Source organism: Cuculus canorus, chromosome 9 (assembly GCF_017976375.1).
Source record: "Cuculus canorus isolate bCucCan1 chromosome 9, bCucCan1.pri, whole genome shotgun sequence".
Taxonomy (NCBI): domain Eukaryota; kingdom Metazoa; phylum Chordata; class Aves; order Cuculiformes; family Cuculidae; genus Cuculus; species Cuculus canorus.
In genome coordinates this window covers 25,591,531-25,615,080 of record NC_071409.1, presented here as the reverse complement: position 1 = coordinate 25,615,080, position 23,550 = coordinate 25,591,531, and the positions used below count along the sequence as shown (strand labels likewise).

At 48.6% G+C, this 23,550-nt stretch overlaps 2 protein-coding genes across 2 annotated transcripts; both read right to left on the bottom strand.

The window, feature by feature from the left end:
- Positions 1–1,305: 1,305 nt before the first annotated feature.
- MINDY4B (MINDY family member 4B) lies at positions 1,306–9,470 on the bottom strand. The gene is made up of 12 exons (XM_054074905.1): positions 9,364–9,470; positions 8,886–8,913; positions 8,137–8,280; positions 7,276–7,395; positions 6,904–6,995; positions 5,606–5,771; positions 5,088–5,153; positions 4,473–4,543; positions 3,617–3,689; positions 2,717–2,863; positions 2,429–2,609; positions 1,306–1,449 (listed from the first exon to the last, which is right to left on the bottom strand). The coding sequence occupies exons 1-12, from the start codon at positions 9,468–9,470 to the stop codon at positions 1,307–1,309; spliced, it is 1,338 nt and encodes a 445-aa protein (XP_053930880.1). The 3' UTR covers position 1,306.
- Positions 9,471–11,899: 2,429 nt separating this feature from the next.
- CLRN1 (clarin 1) lies at positions 11,900–22,896 on the bottom strand. The gene is made up of 3 exons (XM_009567690.2): positions 22,602–22,896; positions 15,194–15,373; positions 11,900–14,244 (listed from the first exon to the last, which is right to left on the bottom strand). Exons 1-3 carry the CDS (start codon positions 22,852–22,854, stop codon positions 13,979–13,981), a joined length of 699 nt encoding a protein of 232 aa, XP_009565985.1. The 5' UTR covers positions 22,855–22,896; the 3' UTR covers positions 11,900–13,978.
- Positions 22,897–23,550: the final 654 nt, after the last annotated feature.

Here is a 23,550-nt window from a genome sequence, read left to right as displayed (position 1 = left end):
GGGTGGAATGGAATGATCTTGAAGGTCCCTTCCAACCCAAACTATTCTATGATTCTTAAAGGCAGCTCTGGGTGCTGCTGGTTGGGCAGTGGGGCTCCCGCCCTGGCAGGGGGTTCTGGTGGGGTGGAGAGTGCTCTGACCCTCCCAGCACCCTCTGGCCCTGCCTGCTGCTGGCAGCTGCCGTCTCACCAGTGTCCCCAGGGTTTGGATGCTCCCAGCCCTGCCTCAAGCCCTCTTGCACGGTGCCCGTGTCTGTCACCGTGTCACCAGGTGCTCAGGGACCGCAGTGCTTTGTCTGACACACAGCTCTGCAATAAGGATGCCGCGTGTTCAGGGGAGCTCTGAATTTAGCAGAGATAGAGGAAGAGGAGCAATGGGAAGTGCAGGTCCCACGTGAGCTTGCTGACCAGCAGGCTCCTCGCCCTGGACGGGCTGAATCTCAGGTTGGTTGTGACCACTTCTTTGTTTTCTCTTTTTTTTTCATTGAAATAATTTAAATCAAACTTCTGGATCCCTTGCAGAACGGTTCTCAGTACAGTTGTCACTAGCAACACACATTTTAGTATGACTAATAGGTCTTTTTTGGGTGATGTCTATTAAAAAAAGGAAGTGAAAAGTGGTGAACTTAAGTGAGGAGCCCCATGCCCTGCCCGCCCTCACCACGCTGCCAGGACTTGGCCACGCTCAGAGTCAGTAAAATTGCTGAATTCACAGCAAGAATCTCCTCGTGAGAGTTTCTTTTGCCTCGGTTCCCGTGGACGAGCTGTGCTTCTCAGCTGGTGCATGAATGCGGGACCAGCTCCGTGAGCCAACCTGGCCAGGATCCACGCTTGAGCTGTTGCTGAAGCAGGAGACAGACCTGGCTGCAGAAGCCACAGCTGCAGAGAGCTGGGAGGAAAGCTTATTTGTAACTAACAGCTAAATTAGTTGCACACACTGGATTAAAGAAATCAGATGCACACAGTATTGCCAACGCTTGATTTCATTTCCACTGCACACGCTTCACAGACCCCTTGATTTCTTTAACATCACTGCCTGGCATGGAAGGAAAGCAGTTGCCACCCGCTTTCCTTTTTCTCCCAGCTGTTGTGGGAAGCAGAGGAACCTGCATCCTGCCACCTGGAAAATGCTTGCAGGAAGGCAGTGTCGCTAGCGGCTGTTCCTCACCAGCACAGGCTTTGGCAGTGGGTGTGATATAGCGGCCACTCAAGGTGCCGGAGGCTGCTTTTATCAGTGAAAGCATTTTTTCTCCTCTAGACCACAGTGTTTGGTGGAGTCTGCAGTGATGGGGAGACGCTGGGACTCCTCAGAAGAAGGGGTCTGTCCCGTTCCAGCTGACAGTCGCGCCTGCCCACTTGGTCCTGATTGCCATCTCTATGGGCGGCCGTCTCTTCCCTGGGCTGCTCGGGTCTTCACCTCTGTTCTCCTCCCAGTGATGCGAGTGCGTGTCTGAAAAGGTAACGTAGTTAGGAAAAAAAGCCCAAACGCCCTCCCTCCCCTAAAAAAGAGGTATTAGAAAAGGTTACAAGCGGAGACGGTTGGTTTGCTGCAGGCATGCTGCCCAACTGTCCCAGGAGGGAGCTCGGAGCGACGCGGGCTTGGCCCCCTTGGCTGGTGGGGGCTGCCAGAGACACAGAGCCCCCGCCTTGGGAAATTCAGGTGCTATAAACGCAGCACTTGGCTCCCTGAGGGGTACGTTTGCATATTGTTTTTCTGAGCAGATGCGCACATCCTCGTCTGTGTTCACACTATGTCATGGCTGTGAATCTCGGTTCACCCTTCCTTCCTGCAGCCTTTAGGGTGATGATTTCAAGTCTCTTACTTTGCTTTCAATGCCAGAGTGAAAGGAGAGCGAGTAAAAGGAGCTGGGCATTCGGGAAGTGAAGGTAAACGGTGCACAGTGGCATGGAGAAACAAGAAACTCGTATCCTGGGCATGCAGCCTGGTTCACAACCAGTTCACTCCTCCTGGTGTGGATTTTAGACTTGAGGGGGGAGACCAAGGCTGTGGTGGCACCTGGCTGCTGGGCAGGAAAAGATAAAGCTAACTCTAAGTTAGATGCTGGAAACAGGCTGTTAACCCACCCCGCCTGCCAGCATCGCTCCATTAATGGCTTTAAATTGGCAAGGGGAAGGTTTAGACATTAGGGAGAAATTCTCCATGATGAGGGTGGTGAGGCAGTGGCACAGGTTGCCCAGGGAAGTCATGGCTGGAGGTATTCAAGGCCAGGTTGGATGGGGTTTGGAGCAACCTAGTCCAGTGGGAGGTGCCCCTGCCCATGGCAGGGGGTGAGACTGGATGGGCGTTGAGGTCCTGTCCAACCCAAACCGTTCTATGACTCTGTGAGGTACAGTTGCAGTGTTTGCACAGTTCTGTGCACGGTCTGTGTGTGCCCCCCTGCCGCACCTCCTCCCCGCTGAGCCCTTACCTATCCTTAGAGGGGCTGTTTCCATCTGCTTCCTCTGCCCGCTGTAGAAGTACAGGCTGAAAACTCTCTCTCTTTTCCAGTCGGAGAGGAGCAGGCTGTCGGTGCTGAAGAGCACGCCGTGCCTCCCGGCGAGGCTGCAGAGCCAGACGGGCAGCAGGGGCGTCCCCAGCCCGCGGCACACCTGGGAGGGGGGCGAGGCTGGCACTCGATGCCCTTGCACTCAACGCACTTGCACTCGCCCTGTGCCGATAGGCTGCAAGCTGGCGCCGTGGCCGTGCCCACACTCACCTTCTGCTCCACCCGTGCCCGGTCCCACCGCAGGTAGCCCACCGGGCACCGCCACGCCTGGGTGACCCCATCGCCACACCCTGGCTCCTGGCCACCATTGATGTGGCGTGGGTTGGCTCGGCCGGTGAGGAGGAGGCTGAGCAAAGCCTGCGGGGAAACGGCCATGGTCAGGCTGCGAGGCAGCGAGCAACGGGATCGGGAAGTGCCAACCAATGTCCCAGCTCTGTCCTCAGCGGAGCAGCACCAGACCTGTGCCTTTACCATTATTGGCAGTACCATCATCATCATTGGGGCTCAGGGACATGGTTTAGTGGAAGACAGGAATGGTTGGACTCGATAATCTAAGAGGTCTTTTCCAACCTGGTGATTCTATGATTCTGTGATCATCTGTTTTTTAAACTGACAGTCAGGATCTCCTCGGATCTCTGTGAGGAGATTTTATAGTGACCTATCAGTACCTGAAAGGGGCTACAAGAAAGCTGGAGAGGGGCTGTTCATAAAGACTTGTGGTGATAGGATGAGGGGGAATGGGTATAAACTGGAGAGGGGCAGATTTAGGCTTTATATAAGGAGGAATTTCTTCACCATGAAAGTGGTGAGGCCCTGGCCCAGGGTGCCCAGGGAAGCTGTGGCTGCCCCATCTCTGGAGGTGTTCCAGGCCAGGTTGGATGGGCCTTGGAGCAGCCTGAGCCAGTGGGAGGTGTTCCTGCCCATGGCAGGGGGTTGGAATTGGATGATCTTTAGGGTCCCTTCCAACCCAAATTATTCCATGATCCAATTTGCAAAATATTCTTCAATGGCCTTAAGATTTTTTTTTCATTGGATTAAGAAGTGAGGATTTTTTTTTTCTAAATCAAACGCAGTGGAAAAAGAAAACTGGAGAAATGAGGCCAATCGTACCTGTGCGCACGTGATGTTACCACAACTGAACTGTAACAGAGGAGTCACGGTGCCGTGTAGATCTTCTTGGACCCTGTACGGCCAAGCACTAAATGTTATGGTAGTGCCTGAGGTGGTGGCTGTGTGTCACTGTCGGGGGAACGGGGAGGAATTCCATAGATTCATTCGCTTCTCTTTGCTGTCGGCACAGCAGTGCTCTCCTGACACAGCAGTTTTACGCCCAGCTGGAGCCCTTGTCCCTATTAAAATTCAATTTTAGGGTTGGATTCGCCCCTCTGCAGACAGAGCTGGGATTTCCATCCGTGCAATCCCTGCTGAAAGGCTCCGGTTACCCCAGGCACAGCCTAAACACAATGATTTGAAGTGGCAGTGCAATTTTTTTGCCGTATAGCTGTCAGAGTGCCACCTTACTACAAATCATGTTTCATAGTGGTTTAAATGAGTCTCTGTACCTTTCTAAAGCATCTTTACCCAAATCCAATCGTGTTGGATTTAGAAAAACCCTACAGTTACCTCTGCCAGTGGAATTCCTCTGTGTTCAAATAAACTTCTTGCGATTGTCCTGTTTCAGTTTAATTGGCTGTGACGGTGATTGTGGCTGTCAGGGGGATAACTCTTGGTTTTACACAGTACATTACTTTTCCTGTGCATGCAGCGGGGCGTCTCCTCTCCGCTGCCCTTCCTGGGTCTGCAGGCAGATGCTCGGTGGGTAAAACATTATATCAATACAACACAGCCCTGCCTCTTGGACAGTTGTTTCTTCACGTTCCACTAAGAATGGACATTTAGGTACAACAAGGAAAAATTCCGAAGAGGTAACGAAACTACTGGTAAATATGTAAAAAATGAAATATACCTTTCCAGTGTCCTCGAGAAAAGTAAACTGTATAAAAATAGGATCACGCCATGACTCCCTTCACCTTTGAACTGGAAAGAGAAATATAGGTCATCTCAAGGAGGGAATAAAGCAGGTATATAATTTTAAATTAAAATTATTCCTGTGCTTAAATTCAATCTTGTGTGAGTACATTGAGCCAAGTGAATGAAATGTTATTCTGGGAAGATTTTTAGCTCATTTTGTTGAATAGGTTCAGGTGAAAAACAAAAGAAGAAACTTCCTCTTGTTGACTAACCCGGTTTTGTACACTGCTTTTCCAGATTTTTGCTGAGTTACAGGATAATGGTATTTTTTATATTCGGGTAGTTACAAAATGCTGTCCCTGTTTACTCAGCATTTGGGGACTGAGAGTCTGACATCCAGGAGTGAAGTCTCCGAGCATTTTGGTGGGAGCAGGATCGTTTCCCATAGGAAAGGTTAGAAATGATCCATGAATGGTCCACGTACGTTAACAGTCTGAACATCCTGCTGAAGGCAATGCTGTTGATCTCCACAAGGTTTGCTTTTGAATGGGAAATAAGATGTAAGAAAGGAGTAAAATAACTCCAAATAAAGGAAATACCCCATACTTACACAGTTTATGTGGTCAGAGATGAACTCCTGAGCTGCTCCTTTCTCACAGAACTCAAACAGCTGGATCTGTCGGGCACGAGCGCAGGGGAAGATGTTGTAAAGGGAACTTTAATTACATCAAAAAGCCAAGTTTTTTAATCCAGCGCTTCCCATAGACATATGAAAGAATAATCAAAAATCTACTCTGTCCCTTCCTAGAGTCAGGAGTCCAGCTCAGCACAAAGGGTTGGCGCAACAAATTTACTTTTCCTGGTCTCTCCTTTTTCTGGGAGAAGAAAGATCAGCCTTTAGTGATGGAGAACGGCAGGCTCTGGGCTCACCTAAATCCTCTAGGAGGAGGCAAAGTGTCTGGCAGGCTGCAGCCTGGACACGATCTGATGTGCTCACAATTCATGGTGCACCATAAGTTAGGGAAGAAGTTTGGGTGTATGAGATTTTATATGTCTTGTCTTTAAAAATTCCAAGCCAAGCACAACTTTAAAGAAAATCCTGTTTGCAGAAGGCGTTTTCACACTCACCCTTTCTGTGAAGTTGTCGGCTTTGTAGTCTCCGCTTGGCAGGACGTGGAGGGCTGCGGTGAGCAGGGAGATGACAGCTCTCCTGCCTCCTCCTGCTGCCCACAGGGTGTCTGCCAGGGCTGCTGCCAGCGCCTCCGCTTGCCCCCGGCAGCCGATCCTGCTCAGCCTGTGTGCGGAGGGGTCTGTGTCCAAGGTCTGTCCAGGGGGATGCTGAGCCCCTCAACCCTGAGGCTGAACCTGCCCATGAAACGAGCCCTTTGCCATCTGAGAGCTGGATTGGCCCTGGAGGTCCTGCCCCACCTGAGTCACTTGGGGGCTGGTGGGACTGTGCAGCCCGAACGAACGGGAAAGGGGACCAAGGGAAGGGATTCGTGCTGCGTATCAAGCTGTGCCCGTCTTCCTTGAAACATCCATTTTCCATTTGGTGCCGTCGCTGCTGCTGGTGTGGACATGCTTCCCGTGGGCTGGCGGCGATGTGTGTGCCAAGGGGATTTGACCCTTGCTGGGAATGCCGTGGTGTCCCTGGTCCCCAGGGCTGAGCCCTGCCTTCCTGTCACACACCGAGGGAGACACAGTAGGACCCAGAACTGCATTCAAACTTTTACTTTATTACTTATAATGTTACGATTCTAAATCAAGAATATAAGCTTAAGTCTAGACCAATATTAGCATCCCATAAGGGTTTGTGGCAGACTATACAAGCAGCCTGGAGTTCAGTAATGAAGTCTTTTTAGATGTTTCCACGAGGCTGTTGCAGGTAAAGTTTTTGCAGTCGCTTCGGTGCTCGGAGGGATTGGATCCATAATGTTACGCTGACATTGGTGGGAGTCTCAGACCAGTTTGTTGGTCTAGACTTAAGCTTATACTCTTGAATTAGATTTGTAATATTATAGGTAATGAACTAAATGTTTGAACGCAGTTCTGGGTCCTACTCTGCCTCCTTTGGTATGTGACACATCCCCTTCCCGCTGCTGCCGGGGCCGGTGTGTGCCAGCAGCCTGGTGAGCAGCCGTGCAGCCCCAGCGCTGCCCGCGTGCTGCTGCAGGCTGTGACCGCGGTGCCGGGGAGTGAGGCGAGGAAACAAGCTCCACTGTTACGAACCCACAGCTTTTGGTGGGATAATGCCTTGGGGGGGGTCAGACAAGGCTTTTCTCCTGGGTGCAAGTCCTCACCCGTAGCTGCAAACCTCAACTTGAGTCTAGTGTGGTTAAACCTAGAGGCTGGTGCTGGTCTGTTTTAGCCCAAATAATGCAAGGAAATAGCTTCTGTGTGTCCCTCGAGAAGGCTCAGCTTCTTACCTTTCCAGGTGAGAATATTCTGTGTTTCTTATGAAGAGCAGGTATTTAATGATGTGTGCTTGTACAACCATCAGAATGGCTCTTGTTCCTCCCTAGAAACAGAAAGACAACACTTCCCAGTGCTAAGGAACCCAAATGGCCATGGGCTGTGTCCCTCTTCTGGAAATCACACTGGTCCCTGGCCAGTCTGAGACATCCCGCTGAGGTATCAGGGGGTAATTTTTCTTTCCTCCCTGGGAATTCAGGAGCACTGCTGCTGACTCCTGACATAAATGGAAAAGGGAATTGGAAAAGGTCTTATATGCCGACAGCCAAGAAGCCTTTCCACAAGAAAAGCCCCCGTGGCATCCCTGGCTGCACCAAAACACTTACCTTTTCTGCCTCCAAAGCATAGGCCAGGTCAGAGTATGGCTCGCGAAACTTGAAGTAGGCTCTTGTCCACTCGCAGCTGAAGAGTTGGAACACGTTTCCAAACAGCAGCTTTCGCAGCCCCTGTGGAGGAGCAGAAAGATGGGCTGGACGCAGCTCCCTTCGCATCCTTGCGTTGGGAAAGGTCTTTAATGTCAGAGGGGTCTCAGGATACAGGTTCAGCACACGTACTCACTGCCCGAGCCAGTGTAAATCCCTCTACCCTCATGTGAAGCTGATGGAAAGCACAGCAATGTACTTAAATCTCTGCAAGACTGGGTGTTTTTCAGCCCTGCCCGGGCTGTCACTGCTGGTATTGAGCCTTCTGCTACTGAGGTTTGTGCTCAAGTGACGGTGATTGGTTTGCTGGAGCCCAATGTCCAATGCTGGAGCCCATTCTGGGTCACCTGCAGAACCCCCCAAGCTGTGAGTGGGGCAGGGGCAGCGGGCACCAGGCAGCAGTGCTCTTAGAACTGGGTGTTCGGGTTACAGTAGAGATATCTTACTCATCTCCTGACCTTCTGCCTCCTGTTGGGAGGCTATTCACTAGGGAAGCACCGAAGAGCAGGGAAATGCTACCCTTTGTCATTTGACCTATTATCTAATGAGAATCATATCAGTTTTGAGGTTGTGTTGCAACCGCGTTCTTTAAAAGTCTCATAAATAAATCATGACGATGCTGTCCTGTGTTACAGAGAGCCGCGGTCTGCAGCCCTCAGCCCAGCAATACACCGAGCCTCCCGCAACGCCGAAGAAGCTTCCCGAGGCACTTTCTTTTAACGAGAATAAGTTACAGCTCATGCTTAATTCAGCAGGCCTGCTCACCATTGCCATTTCCAAGGAGATGGGCTTGCCACCTGTGGCTGGAGAAAGCAGGAGGGCTCTGGGCACGGCGGAGAGGGGCACCGACTGCAGCCCCACGGGCTCTCCAGCTCCAGAGGGTCCATCGCCCGCGCTGCCCTCGCCGTGCTGGGCAGAGAGAGGAGGATATAAAGCATCATCCGTGGCTGCTGCCTCCCTTGTGCCGATGGTTGCCCCGTGCAGTGTTCCTGGCGTTGGGCACACCACCCCGGTGATGAGCTTAGAGAGGGGGAAGGATGCAGGAGGTGGGGAGCACGGGTGTGTTTGACCTCCAGCTCTTTTCAGACGTTACAGATCCACCCCCACAAGCTAATGACTGGAGTATAAAGTAATGTTGGTTTTGTCTGGATCACAGGGAATGAACTTTTGTGCTTTTCAACCAAAGGACACAGCTGATTTTTCAAATACTTATATTTAAGAGATGTTAATTTACTATCTTTTTTTACCTTGTGTTCTAAAATTGACCATGAAAACCATTACTTTTAGACGAAAAGGTTAATTTATGCTGGACTACTCTACCACTTACATTTAGTCCTTTAATATAGGACGAAAATGCATGCATCTTAAAGGACCACGAGAGCTCAGTCGCCATAAAGACGGTCTGGCTGTGCTGCAGGTGTAGAGTTGTGAGTTCCTCAGCATGCCAGGCTGGGGCAGCAGCCACAAAACACACTAGAGACATGCAAAATGTTACCTTTTAGAGAAGCAGTTACCTGATGGGTTGTATTGCTGATTTCCAAACTGAAAAGGGAAGGTAAAATACGAATTAAAATAAAAAGAGAGGCATTCCTAACATGAAGAAACAGTGGGCAGCCTGAAAAGAGCTTTAAAAGAGAAGAGTAAAAGCTGTAGTACTTGCATTACTCATTGTGCAAATACTACTTAGAGCAGTATGCAAGTATTACTCACATCCCTGGAGGTGCTCAAGGCCAGGTTGGATGGGGCTTTGAGCAGCCTGAGCCGGTGGGAGGTGTCCCTGCCCATGGCAGAGGAGTTGGAACTGGATGATCTTTAAGATCCTTTTCGACCCAAACTATTCTATGAGTCTATGATTCTATGATTCCATGATTCTATGTGAAGACCCTTTGCTGTGGTAACGTAAGTATTATAATAAAACATAACTAAAAAATGATATCTTAAAAATGTCTGGAATTAAAAATGTGTGATAATGAAGCAGAATAAAAGTCTTACCCATGAAACCCAAAAATTTCTCTCCATTTGTTTAGATCTGAAATTTTGCCGGTGATCTCCTCGAGGTGCGTCTGTGGCACCGTGTCCTCAGCCTCCCGGTCACCCATCAGCAGCCGCCCGTGCTCCGGGTGGTGCTGAGAGATGTGAGCACTGGGACTGCTTGGGGAGCGGCTCCTCTAGACCTGAGCCTCTGCAGGACACCTGAACCACCTCTTCTTGTCACCTCCCAGACTCTCTGTCAGCTCCTGCCTTCACACCGTGATTAAACTTGCATGAGAGCCCATCAGGATCCGAGCTTCTCTGTTCACTCTATGAGGAGCATGAATGTTTAATGCCAGGCACAGAGCTGTGTGACGCTGGCTGCAGCTCTGTGTCTGCTCTGCAGGACGGGCTCCAGGCGCAGGAGCAGGGGGGATTGTCCAGCTGCAGGGCTGAGAGCACGTGGGACCGGGTCTGGGCTCTGACGGTGGGGTGTAGCTCAAGGTAGAAAAATGCAGACTTAGCAGATGGCTGAAAAATTGAACAAATTCACTGGGAAGACAAGCTGGGAAAAGGCAAGATCCACCCAGATTGATGGTCCCTTGACTTCTGCCACTTGGTTGGCATTCAGGGGCAGGGCTCAGGCACTGCACAACTGAGTGGGGGAAACCCACTGGTTTCATGCTGCTGGGTCATAGAAATCTCACCGTTGGTTTTCTTCTTCTTCTTCTTTTCTTCTTCTGTTTCAGTCCGCAGGAATGCACCGACCGGGAGTGTCTGCCTCAGTTTCAGTGGAAAAAATGTGAGTTTGAGCTGCTGGTAATGAGCTGAGCCTGGCTTCCCATCGCACACCAGAGAGATGCTCTGGGTTTCCCCAGAAGTGTCTGAGCTCAGTCCATCCGGGGCAGCCGTACGGTCTGGCTCTGATGGCTTTGCATTCTCTGCAGGGTCGTTTGGAACAGTTTGGCTCAAATCTTGGTTTATGAAAACAGAGACTATCCAGGCCAGGCTGCACACGGGACATCAAACGCCCAGTTTTTGCTTCCAGCTGAAGGAGCTGTATCTTCACGTGGTAAAAAAAAAAAAGCTGCTCTCTTTTTTTGGTGCTACACAGGCACTGGTTTTTCTGCTTCCTAAAAACTGACATAAAGCCCCTCGTCCCGTTTGCCTCTATTGGAGTAACTCTTCCTTACAGAAAGAGCAGATTACCCGCTAAGTTCCCAACAAACTGACTCTAAGGCATGCACTTCTGCTTGGGAGAGAGACAAGTGAGTATTGGCCCATGGGGAGAAACCCCCACTCGTGTCAACAGGGCTTTGGTGCAGACCTCTCCTAACTGCTCCATCATGGAATCACAGAGTCATAGAACAGTCTACGCTGGAAGGAACCTTAAAGATCATCCAGTTCCAACTCCCCTGCGATGAGCAGGGATGCATCCCATTAGATCAGCCTGTCCAAGGCCCATCCAACCTGGCTTTGTCATGTAGGTAAATGCTTGGAGATGTCAGAGGGGAAGCTGTGAAGCTTAATTAACTTCTTCCCCAGCACAATCACAGCTCTGCAATCACTCAGAGAGCAAAGGCTCCTCACCGGGGCAGCGATGCTGGTGTTTGTGCAGCTGCAGCTGGTGCTCAGCATCCCTCCCACGTCAGGCAGCAGAGGAGCATCTCCTGGCTCTCTGCTCCCTGGTCCAGGCTGTCAGGCATTGGGCTGCCAGGGTTAGCGGCAGCGTTGCTCCCGCTGCGCAGATGCCTAAACTGCTCCATACTGCGGTGTCTTGCCGAGCTCTGCCATTTCTTACCTGCTCTTTATGGAACTCCATCCACAGATTTCAGCGTGGGCGTATTGCTCATGCCGTTGCAGGGAAGTTGACTAAGTTTGTTGTTCATGCTGTTTCCAAATGATGAAAGATCTCTGCCTGGGGTAGTTACTCTGACAAGAAAATCATGTTAAGGTGGATATCTTCTAGGAGGGTCCACTATGGGAGCTGTCAGTGGGACCTCCAGGATCCCTGCTCAGGGCAGTCTCAGCAATGGAGTGAAAAATGGGTCCAGAGAGCACAGTGAGCTCCATGTTTGCACCAAGATGCTCCTCTGTTGTCCCCCATATCAGCGTCATGGGCCAGTGGTCTAAGGCTGAGAGTTGTGGTTGTTTAGCCTGGAGAAGGGAAGGCTCCAAGAAGAACTTAGGGTGGCCTTCCAGTACCTGAAGGGGCTGCAGGAAAGCTGGGGAGGGGTTCAAGGCCGGGCTTTGATGGGGCTTTGCACAGCCTGGTCCAGTGAGAGGTGTCCCTGCCCATGGCAGGGGATGGAACTGGATGGGCTTTAAGGTCTCTTCCAATGCAAACCATTCTGTGATCCTATGATTCTACATACGATTGTGTTTATATATATGCACACTGTGCACATACAGACACATACGTGTATGAACTTTTTATTGGGATATGAAAAATTCTGATTCTTTCAAGAACTTCAAAATACGTATTTCTTCTCACTATACAATTTTTGCCATTTAAAAAATAATGAAATATGCTAGTCTAGAAATGAAATAGGGCAAAACTTCAGCTGATGCTCATGGATTACAAGCGACCGACAGGGTACATACTGATACAAAAGAGGTGGGAAAGGGTTTCTCTTTTGTGATGAGGTGGGTCTTTGCAACTCTGTATTTTACACATATGGTTCAAGGCCGGCAAGAACCGCTCTGAGAAAGGTTCACACATGGGAAGAGCCTGTACGGCTGGCCCTGTACGTTGCCGCTTGCCAAAGCTTCCATGAAGCTGCAGGGCAGAGCAGCTTCCTGAAACATCAGGAACAAGAAGGATGAAACGTTACTTTTCATTATTTACTGTAAACAATACCACAAGATGTCATACAAATTATGCATTAAGCAGATCTATTAACCACAAGAAGAATATGCATTTTAATTAAGAAGAAAATGATGGGGAAAAAAAGTTGGGGGTTGTGGCAACTTGCAGAAGCCCTTAGACACGGTCCAAATCTGGGGATACAGGCTACAGCGTGGGCAGGCAGAGCTGCTTGGTCAAAGGGTTTGTGGCGTAGGGGCTGAGATGACAATCCTTTTACAAAATAGCCTGGAAAAGTTTTGCCATTCATAGTAAAAGTATAAAAAAAAAATGACATGAAAGTCAGTGAGGTCATCTGAAGCTGCTGGAGCTTGAAACATCCAGTTTTCTGAGGCAAATCCGAGCAGGTTCCTGGGCCTGATGACCACCACGGGTCACCTGGGGTGCTGGGTGGGTTCACGCCTCCCCTGCAGCTGGGTGGCATCAGGCTGCAGCCCCAGCAGATAAATGGCCCCTGGGCAGCTGCTCTTGGGTTTGCTTTGAATGCTGTCTCGGTGTCCTGCAAGGAGCTTCTCATCTCCAAGGCACTCATGGAATGCCATGAAGAAGGCATTTGGAGTCGTAAGGCTCTTTTGATGTGCCTGCGCATCCTTGGGCTGGTACAGCTGTACCCAGGGTGAGTGATCTGCTGGCTTTAACCATCTTGTGGGAGTCTCAGGGTGTGAGGGCTGCTGCATTTGTCTGTTCTGGCTTTCTCCACGCCTTGAGGTAGAGAACATCTTGTATTTCTTCCTCGGTCTCTGATGAGCTGCAACAAGCCTGTCTGTCATGTTATTCCATTGCTGCCCTTTGCCAAAGGGTTTGACTTCGTTTGTTAGTGAGAGTTTGCAGGGCTGTTTTCTGAGCAGGATTCCTCATGCTCCCACTTGTGAGGTGTTGGGAAGGTGTAGTGCTCCGTGAAGGGTGCTCGGTCCCATCTCTTTGCCTTGGTGCCTTGCAGAGGGGTTGTTCAGCAGCACCAAGGCAGGCTGCCAAGCAGGAGGGAGCACCTTCATCTCCTCTATGTTTTGCTTTGCAGAGTGCAGCTTTTTAACCAAGATTTTGAAGCCCCCAGCTACAGTGATCACACAGGGAGGGCTTTCAGGACTTCAGGGTCAAAAAGTTAGTTTGGTTTGTTAAAACTAACAAACCCAAGAGAGAACCTTATGGGCAAAAGTGATGGCATTGCAATGCATGTGGGGCTCAGTTAAAGCATTACAGGTGGGTTCAGGTGTTTGGGTTTTATCCTGCAAGCACTAGCATTGTGTCCTTCTGAGCATTGTGCTTTTGAGATGGAACCTGGCGTTCTGAGCAAAGCCTGTACGCTGTCTTTTCTCATGTCTGATGTCTGTAGATTTACTCAGCATCCTTGTTCTCTGCCACCCTGATGCGGTAACAACTGCATCCTCCCCCCACAAGAGCTAGAGGGCAAAACCGCTGCTGGTGATAGTGTGTGCCTATATTGCAACCTATTTATTTCACTTTCTAGATGTGGTTCAAAGCCATTGATGTTCCTGGTTTGCTTCATGCTAGCTACTTTTCAAATAACTCGCTGGGAAAGTGTCTTCATAAGACCTTACTCTGAGAAAGAGAGGGCATTTTGATAAAGACTTTACTAAATAGCATGTCTTCTTTTCTTTACTGCATGTGCCATATTGACATTTACTTGAAACCTTTGCTTCTTTTAAACTCCTTCAGAGAGGGTCATGCACGAGGTTAGTACACCTGGTGGTTGTTGAATGAAGGTAGCGGTGAACCTCTTTACTTGAAATGTTCTTAAACTGTGTAATTTTAGTACATCAGGTCAACTGCTCCAGTGGTTGTCTCTGAACCTTTTGGCTTTGAAAAGGGAAATTCAAATCCAGCAAATCGTATCAACAAGGCATTCAGGAACTGCACCAGGGAGCAAACCAGGACAACCCAGAATGAATTTGCAAACTGTTCACTGTGAATCTTGAACGCAAAACTTCCCTCTTTGAAATTAGCGATTTTCTCTGAAAGGTGATGGATCTTCACCTCTGAAGAGAAGAGGATCATGATGAGGCAACCGCAGCAACCTGAAACAGAGGGAGAGCGATCTGTCATCTCAGCAATCACTGCAGCAAAGCCATGCAACGTACATCACAACCAAACACCATGGTGATAGCTAAGTTATGGCAGCCATAATAACACTTTAACAGGGATTATTTTTAGCCTCCAAGCCAACAGCTATTGAAATTGGAAAGCTTTTAAAACTGAATTTGGCTTAGGACCCATAATATTTAGCGTTGCTTTAGTGCCCTGCTCCAGCAAAGGCTTTAAGTCGCTCATTGTCTCATTGAATGGAACTGCACTGTCTGCACATATAAAGAAAAATATGTACTTAATTCCTTAATTAAATTATGATTGTAATGCATAATACCTTGTAAAGTAATGGCAAATCTTGTCAGCTGTGCCAGTGGCAGAGACAGGAATGGTCTGTTATGCCTCTAGGCAGTGTTGTTTTTTTTACAGAGGTTGCTGTTACAGCAAGTTGCTGTCATTCTCTCCCTCTCTCCTTCCCAACTCCTTCCTTCCTCGAGAAAACCTTGCTGGAGTAGGTGCTGATCTTGCTTTCATGGCTGGAAAACCCCCATCTCAGCAACATGAGCGGTTGCATTGCTGACTTTGTTTGCTAAGTGTGATTCCTGGTCCGAGCCCTGCGCTGCATCTGATGTGGCTCCAGAACCCTGAAGGTCACAGACATCATCCCATCTTCCTGCCAGATTTGCCGAAGGGCTGGGATGCCAGGACTGCTGCACCTGTACCCATCCCACCGCCTGCCCTTAAGGAAGATTTAGGCATTTTATCTCTCAGCTTGGAACAGGCTTTGATACAGTGCAATCATGGGCCTTTCTGCCCAGCTTTATTTTGCCAGTTGAGGGTCAATGCAGTCATTAAGATGACCCTCTATGCTGATAAATTGTCACCACAAGCAGCAAACTGTGACATATTTTAGCCTGGCAAGCTCGTATCGAGGGGACTTACAGGTGATGAAGCTCCAGAGGTACAACCCAACAGGACCGTGCAGGGTTTCGTAAGGGCTGCCAAAAGCATTGAACATGAAGAAACCTGCTCCCACCAGAGCAAAGATGATCAGTACTGTACAGAAGAGAATGACACTGACGTGGATACTTGCGGGGATAATTTTGAGCAAGTCTGGAAAAACTAAAAACAAGACAGACAAAACGTTATTACACAGGTTAGGCAAAGTTGTTTTAAAAGCCAGTCCAGGGATTTCTTGCTGGTTTGTAATAATTGCTTTAAACTGTGCTCTTCCAAACGCAACCAAAGATGAAAGTGAAGTTACTAGAAACAGATTTTCATGGATGTTTGGGGGCAGAAGGGTTTTGTGATGCTTGGAAGTGTCAACTAGCCAGGAGAGAAATATCAGCTTCAGGGAAAGCCCCTCCTTCCCTTCCCAAGTGTGTTTCCATATATACGTTATTCCCTCTGCCCTCATCGTACCCTGTGCAGGATGGATTTTGCATCCTTCAAGCAGGTGCCTGGCCATCTACTTAGAGTGTAAAGACGTGCATCGGTATAAGTGTATACTACATATTCATATCCTATCCCCACTTCTTAGCGAACTATTATAATTAGTTCTGGAAAGTTCACTTCAATCTTGTGCCTGCGTAGTGCCTCCTGATGGTCGTGGGCCGGGGTCTTAGGGATGAAGTAGGAAGTCTTCCTCGGGATGAATATATTTCTTTTTGAACTTCGTGCAGACTCAGTCTCCTCTGGCTATTTTCAAACTCCTGAACAAAATGCAGCAGCTTTCTGCATTCCAATGCCCACTTATCAGTAAACTTCTGCTGACTCCTTCAACTTCCAAGGTCTTCAAGGCAAACAATGCCAAGCTCTAACAAATGCTCCCAACACCCCTTGTCTGCTTTTGCTCATCACTCCTTTCTTTTGGATAGGGGGATGGTAAATTCAGAATGAAGATGCTCTGCATTTGTGCTCATGAACTCTCGCTGGAGGATGTGAGGTTGGAAATGAAACTGTGCCTTGCTTGGTTCATTCACTGAATGGGGGGGGAAATTGATGTTTATTTGCTTGCTTGGCTCTTATCAGCTTCTGGGCTTGGTTGCAATTAAGGAGTGTCTCTTACTCCTGACCCACCCTACATGGAGTAGTGAGTAACTCACAGGAAACATGCTGCTTGGACTAGATTGTCCTGGTCCTTAGAGTCTTGTGTTTTGGAAAAGCAAATAAATGCAGGTGCGGAGAGGGTTAGGTGAGGATGAGAAGTTCCTGACTCTGCCTTAGAATCCATACCACATGTGTTGTGTGTCTTGTGGTACTCAAGACAGGGTGGGGTAGTTCTCCTTCCAAAGGGCTTCTGCTGGCTCCCCACCCTGAGTGGGTGTGGGGGCAGGGAGGGGGCTGGGCAGCCCCTGTGGGCTCAGAGGTCCCTCTCCATCACACCGGCCTCTTGGTCTGGACCACAATATATTGTCATGGAATAGTTAAGGTTGGAAGGGACCTTAAAGATCACCCAGATCCAACCCCCCTGCCTTGGGCAGGGACACCTCCCACTGGCTCAGGCTGCCCAAGGCCCATCCAACCTGGCCTGGAACCCCTCCAGGGATGGGGCAGCCACAGCTTCCCTGGGCACCCTGGGCCAGGGCCTCACCACTCTCATGGTGAAAAAATTCCTCCTTATGTCCAGTTTAAATCTGTCCCTCTCCAGTTTTATACCCATTGCCCCTCGTCCTATCACCACAGCCCCTCTCCAGCTTTCTTGTAGCCCCTTCAAGTATGTGAAGGTTGCTATAAGGTCTCCTTGGAGCCTTCTCTTCTCGAGGCTGAAAAACAACCTCAACTCTGTCACATGTTGCCCATGAATATTTCTGAGAACTCAGTTATTACTCAAATCCTCGCTGGGTGAGCAATGAGGTGGGAGGTTCTGGTCAACATAGGGACCTTCTTCTTCAGTTTGGAGGAGCATGTGCTCTTTGTCTATGCATGCGTCCAAAATTCTCAAATGTTGGGGTATGGCCACTTCATCTTCCAGGAAGAAAAGCTCCTCCTGGTGGGGGTGTTGGTTGCTGTTCTATTTCAAAGCAGCAATTCCACTGCTTTGATTAACGCAAAATATGCAGTGCTGCTTCACCAAGTTCATAAACAAAGAATTTTGGCTTAAAATATGTTGGTTTTTTTTTTCCTGAAAATACCTAAGTTAAAAGGTCTACATCAATGATGAAGAAGCAGGAAATCATTAGCGAAGCTGCAGTGCTGACACACTGGCAGGTTAAACACGCTGTGGACTGCATGTTGCCAGGAGACATCCAAGGCTCCAGGATATCAGGGGAAGATAATGTGTGTTTGTTTATAGTACAGAGAGTCCCTGTGCAAATCCACCAACAGGTATTGCCAAAGAGACATGTAAACACCTAAAGGAATCACAGGTTTCTTACCTCCTATCCTTTGGCATTTTTCTATTTCTAGAAAATAGAAAAATTGATATTCTGATTAAAAAAAAATCTTAAACCCAGAAAATATATCTATTTCTGTACATACAATATTCTCAGATTAAGTGAAATATGACACTGGAAAGGGAGTAATTCATAAAGGTGACATCAAAGTGTTCTTTTCAACAAACTCTGAATGAAACTTTGAAAGAAAAATTTTCTGCCATGTTCCCATCTCGCTGGTGGGGAGATGCTGGGGCTCAGCAGCAGAGCGTGGATCCCTGGAAAAAAACATGGAATGATTTGGGTTGGAAGGGACCTCAAAGCCCATCCAGTGCCACCCCTGCCATGGGCAGGGACACCTCCCACTGGATCAGGGGCTCCAAGGCCCATCCAACCTGGCCTGGAACCCCTCCAGGGATGGGGCAGCCCCCACTGCTCTGGGCACCCTGGGCCAGGGCCCACCACCCTCAAGGGGAGAATCTCTTCCTAATGTTTCATCTAATTCTTTCCCTTTCCAATTTAAAGCCATTCTCACTCATCCCATCACTCCAGGCCCTTGGAAAAAGCCCCTCCCCAGCTTTCCTGGAGCCCCTTTCAGCACTGGAAGCTGCTCTAAGGTCTCCCCTGAGGCTTCTCTTCTCCAGGCTGAACAACCCCAACTCTCTCAGCCTGTCCCCTTAGCAGAGGGCCTCCAGCCCTCGGATCATCTCCGTGGCCTCCTCTGGACCTGTTCCAACACCTACATATCTGTGTATTGGGGATTCCAGAAGTGGACACAGGACTCCAGGTGAAGGAGAGCGAGGGAATTGTGGTTTGATGAGGTTGGGTCTCCTGTGTGTGATGGACTTTGCTCACCATATGCTATAGAATTTAACGTTTCTGAAAGTGGGAACCGTTAGTATCTGCGTTTGCCACTACGTCGCTGGCCCCAGTTGGAGTCTTGGGACAGGTTGGGACCGGAGTGGTGGCCAAACGGTGGGCACAGCTTTACACTTGGTGTCCATTGTCATGTGCCCGGCTGGCTGCAGGCTGTGCTGAGCTCCAGGAACAGCCACTGTGGCTGCACATGCAGATGTTTAGGAACACTTTATTTTAAATATTTTTACGTAGTTTTTCAGCTACTGTTTGAAATAGTGATCCTCCTTAGCTAGGGACCGGGAGACAGTCAGTCAGACACAGGGTGCAAGAATAATTTTTAATCATTCATGTTTGTTTGGCATCAATGCGTATTTTGGAGGGAACCATCAAACACTTAACTGCTCCCGATCCACAGGGGCACAATTAAAGCAGGGGTAATAATGCCTCGGAGCTGCCTCGCTGCAGCCGCAATGTGCGGAGAGTCAAAAGGCATCACATAAATTACTCCACTTTGTGACGTGTTTACCAGCAAACGATTCTGCGCTTGCCGTGCAGTCAGCACAGAAGCAGGTGATGTGGCGTCAAGTCAATTTATCTCTCTGGCTAAATGACAGGGAAATAAGTGAAGCAAATGTTTGCAAACCCTTCTTGAAGCTGTGTTAAATAAACACCACCTTTCGCATTGTTAATTGCTGGCTGGGAGCAGAGAGAGCATCCAGTGCCCATGGAGGTCCATGGTTTGGGACCCTCAACAGGTGTGAGGGGGCACGCAGAGCCCTGCGCCCGCAGCCAGCGATGCTGCCCGAGCACCCAAACCTCTGGTGGGGAACAGAACAGGGGAGATATGACTGTATCTGGGGCTCTGCTCCATGGGATTCCCCATCCAGGGGGTGGCTGGGGCTCAGGGCTGCTGGGGAGGCACCAGGAACACAACTTTTTGCTGCCTTCCTATAGGCAAGTGCCATGTGCAGTAAAGTCGCTTGATGGGTAAATTTACTTATTCACCGAAAAGAAGAATTTGTCTGCATAAAAGGTGAATTCTGCTAATGGCTACTTATTGTCCAGTTGTGCCACTGGTCCCTGAACTCCTTTAGCATCATCGTGAAACATAAAGCATCTTTTCCAAACAAGACCTTGTTTATTAGGTTTTCTATTATGTATTCCACGTATTTGCAAGCCTAAGAAGCAATCGTACTTGGTGTGCTCTAAAATACATATTTGTGTGCTTTAAAGGACAATTTTAATGTTGCACCATTCAGGCTGGACAAGAAAAGGGTCCAAGTGTCCCTGTCTGTGCAGAACATCTACACGGAATCGCATTGGCTCTCGCACTACTGCCTGGTCTTCTGGGAGAAGGTACAAAACTGTATTTAATAAGACAACTTTGAATTGTTTATTTTAAGAAAACATATTAGTGGGTTGTATGGAACCTTTCCCTTGGCACCTGCATTTATAGCTGTTTATGTCATTAAAATTTTATCTGTGACATATAGGGGAAAATCAATTCCAGCAGCAACGTTGTCTTGAAAGAAAAGCATTCCTTCATTGTAATGAATGAAATTGTCTGTTAGGTATTCATGCCAGTGACCTTTAGAAAATGAACTGCTGACCCAGAAACTGATGAGAATCAGCAAGAGCAAATGAAGCAGAAGGCTTTCCCCAGCCGAGCTGGGTTTGCTGGCAGAGCAAATTCATTTTACAATTAAAAGAGATATAGTGGTCAGAGGGGAGCATTTAATGGGAACAAGCATAGAACTAAATCATTTAGCTTATTTTCTGTGCCTTTTCTTCTCAGACATGAAGTGCACTTCAGTGCATTAAACTATAGATGTGTATGTTGTGTACGACTGCCCTGCCTTCTGGGATGCTGCCAGCGAGCTCCTGAGAGCACCGGCTGATGGAATGGCTTTGCTGCTGCCCCAGAGAGTGGGAACCAGCCTCCTTCATTAAGCAGTCTCTGAAGTGGATGCTCCTACTAGAGGCGTATGTTGCTAAGGTGCCCAATCATTGTTTCTGAACGTAAATCTTATTAAAGTAAGCGTTGCGTTTGCTTTTTAATCTAAATAAAAGATGATTGCAGAACAATTTGAGGACAGCAATGCTCCCACCTGCAGCTCACAGAGGCAAAGCCTGCCCTGATGACCCACCACCACTGAGAGGAATTGTTGGACTCGATGATCTGAGAGGTCTTTTCCAACTTAGTGATTCTACGATTGGTACAATGGGACTTGTGAAATTATTTAGGCTGTAACTCGGCTACATTCTGAGTAACGGCTGTGCTGAAGATTACTTCACAGTGTTATCTTCTGAGTGGTATTCCGAGGATGCTACCACAGGTAAACAAGACCCATGAGATGGACCTGTAATATTGTGAGTGAGACCTAATGAAATAGATTCATTGAATAGTTTGGGTTGGAAGAGACCTTAAAGCCCATCCAGTTCCAACCCCTCTGCCATGGGCAGGGACACCTCCCACTGGCTCAGGCTGCCCAAGGCCCATCCAACCTGGCCTTGAACACCTCCAGGGATGGGACAGCCACAGCCTCCCTGGGCAACCTGGGCCAGGGCTTCACCATTCTCATCGTGAAGAAATTCCTCATGTCCAGTCTAAATCTGCCCCTCTCCAGTCTATACCCATTGCCCTTCGTCCTATCACTTCAATCCTTTGTGAATGGTCCCTCTCCAGCTTTCTTGTAGCTCCTTCAAGTACGTGAAGGTTGCTATAAGGTCTCCTCGGAGCCTTCTCCTCTCCAGGCTGAACAACCCCAACTCTCTCAGCCTCTCCTCGTAGGGGAGGTGCTCCAGCCCTCAGCTCATCAACAAACAGTTAACTATGAGTACTTGGCTTGTACAGGAGGAGAATAAAAGGTGAAAGAATGCTCTGATAAGCAAACTTGTGTTCAGTTGGAGGTGGGTCAAGGCTCTGGGGTTGTGTTTCTGACCATGATGCTTCAGCCCTGCTACCTCTGCTGCTGAAGGTGATGCTCTGCTGTGCCTGCAACCACATGGGTTGGGATGTGGGAAGCAATGCTGGTCTCCCCTGGGAGGGATGCTGCCCCATCACGAGCGTGTCAGCAGCTTTCCATCTGATTTGAGGAGTCTCGGGCATAAGATGAAATCCAATCTTGATTTCAGATACTGGGAACAGGCATTAAAACACATGCTTCAAACCTGGTTTTTCTGTCTGAAAAGGGGAACTGTGATATTTACTGATGTTAAGTGAAATCTTAGTATTCTATTAAATGATTTTGGTCTACTACTTTGGAAAAATATATTACATAGTAAATGATTTCTGATACCTGATCAGATAACCTTACCTTGCCTTAAAAGACTCGCGTAAACCATTTACTGGTGCTGTTTTAGCAAAACGCTTGTAAGCTGGGTTCTGCAATAACTTCAGGTAGAGTGCTGTACTGACACCAAGCAGCTGTTTGTTAACCTGTTTAATGTGCTGCTATCTACAGACTGTATGTTCACTCGATCATTTTATTGATCTTCTTATCCTTGAAGATAAATAGGTTATGAATATTACATGTGAAGCCAAACCACCGCTAACAGCCTTTGATAAAATTCTCAATGTCAGATACGAAGTTCGAGCTGCAAATTAGCCAAGTGTGCATCAGCAAGCACCAACCAGCCGTTTTTCTGATTAATGCAGTGAATTGCTAACTTTTTTGGCTGCTTTTTTTCTCACCAGCAGCCACATGTGCCTATGCCCTAGCTGTTTCATGAGATTTCTGCTAATTTAGGTCCCTTCTTTTTTCACAATGGAAGGGAGGACATAAGATTGACACACACAGAAGGTGATGGAATAACTGAAAACCAAAACTCTTCTTTTTTTTTTTTTTTTTAAAGTAACAGCATAAGTCTTTTGAAATATAGATATCTGTGTAATTGAAAAATAGATTGTTGAAAATGTTAGCCTGGCTATACTAGTGCCAGAAAAGAAATCATATGAACCTGGAGATCAGGACACTGCGATGGCAGAATTAGCTTTAGAATGTTTTGTGCTTGTTAGGCTCTGTGTATGAGCAAGGAGGTGCTGGGGCAGCGATCGCCCGGCTCCCTTCGCTGTCAGCAGTGCCGCGTTAAATAATTCAAATGCCATTGTTACTCACATGAAAACTGGAAAGGTCTCCCCCCGAGCCCGCACTGTCTCACGCGTTCGCCGTAGAAAAGCCCGTACTGGATTTTGCCAATAAACTTCTCCAGCTCCTGGCCGGTGGCGTTGACGAGCAGGGCTCCAGTCTTGCAGAGGATCGTCCCCTTGACCCAGAGCTGCGTGCCGATGGCTGCTGCCGTCCCCAGCGCGCAGGCAAGGCTCAGCACCCCAGCTACGCAAAAGATGATTTTCTTCTGCTGAGCTGGCATGGTGGTGCCCGAAGCCGTCTAAGGGATGTGGCTTTCAGCAAGGCAAGGTCTTCACCAGCAGGGCAAGCAGCCCAGCTCCCCGCACAGAGCCCCAGGCACCCAGCCAGCTGTCACCATGGCAGGAGCCTTCTCCTTGGAGAGCTCCAGCCGTGATGAACCCCCACGAGTCACGTCTATCCTGAAAGATGCTGTAAAGGTTTATTTCTTCCCCATCGCCTTCTGTATAACTCAAGCCTGTGTTTAAGTAAGCTGGAAGAAAGAGCAGTTTGTAGAGTGAGTGCATCCTCGGTGTCACTTGATAACACAGGTCTAAGATGACAGAAGAACCTCTCTGTAATTCGATGAGGCCCCTGCTCTTCCCAGCCCCCCTGGCTGACTGGGTGAGCGGGGGATTTCAGTGTCTGATCATCTGCTCTCCAAAAAGGAAGTTTTCAGAGTGTTTTTCCTGGTTTTCTGTAAAGTTATCAATGCTGAGCTGCTCTGTTCTGTTCTTCCTAATTCAATGACACAGGTAACACGCGGTACCCCCGCTAAGCCAGGGGAGACCCTATGTGATATTTGGCTTCATTTGGGCACTGCTTTTCCCTGTCGAGGCATTCCCTGGCAAGGGCAGCGTGTCTGTTATGTGTGGTATTGTTCTGGCTACAGTGTGCAATGCCAAACAAACATTTCTGCTCAGGTTTCAAACACACACAA

What these genes read in the sequence shown, in the direction of transcription:
- MINDY4B (XM_054074905.1), bottom strand. Translation starts at nt 9,470, where the DNA reads ATGGGTGACCGGGAGGCTGAGGACACGGTGCCACAGACGCACCTCGAG. An exon ending in TCTCTGACCACATAAACTGT is followed by an intron (nt 4,544 to 5,087) that starts GTAAGTATGGGG and finishes TTCTCTTTCCAG; the next exon opens with TTCAAAGGTGAAGGGAGTCA. An exon ending in AACAGCCCCTCTAAGGATAG is followed by an intron (nt 1,450 to 2,428) that starts GTAAGGGCTCAG and finishes TTACCTTTTCAG; the next exon opens with ACACGCACTCGCATCACTGG.
- CLRN1 (XM_009567690.2), bottom strand. Translation starts at nt 22,854, where the DNA reads ATGCCAGCTCAGCAGAAGAAAATCATCTTTTGCGTAGCTGGGGTGCTG. An exon ending in GAGACCTTTCCAGTTTTCAT is followed by an intron (nt 15,374 to 22,601) that starts GTGAGTAACAAT and finishes TCTTGTTTTTAG; the next exon opens with TTTTTCCAGACTTGCTCAAA. An exon ending in CCTCTGGAGCTTCATCACCT is followed by an intron (nt 14,245 to 15,193) that starts GTAAGTCCCCTC and finishes CCTCTGTTTCAG; the next exon opens with GTTGCTGCGGTTGCCTCATC.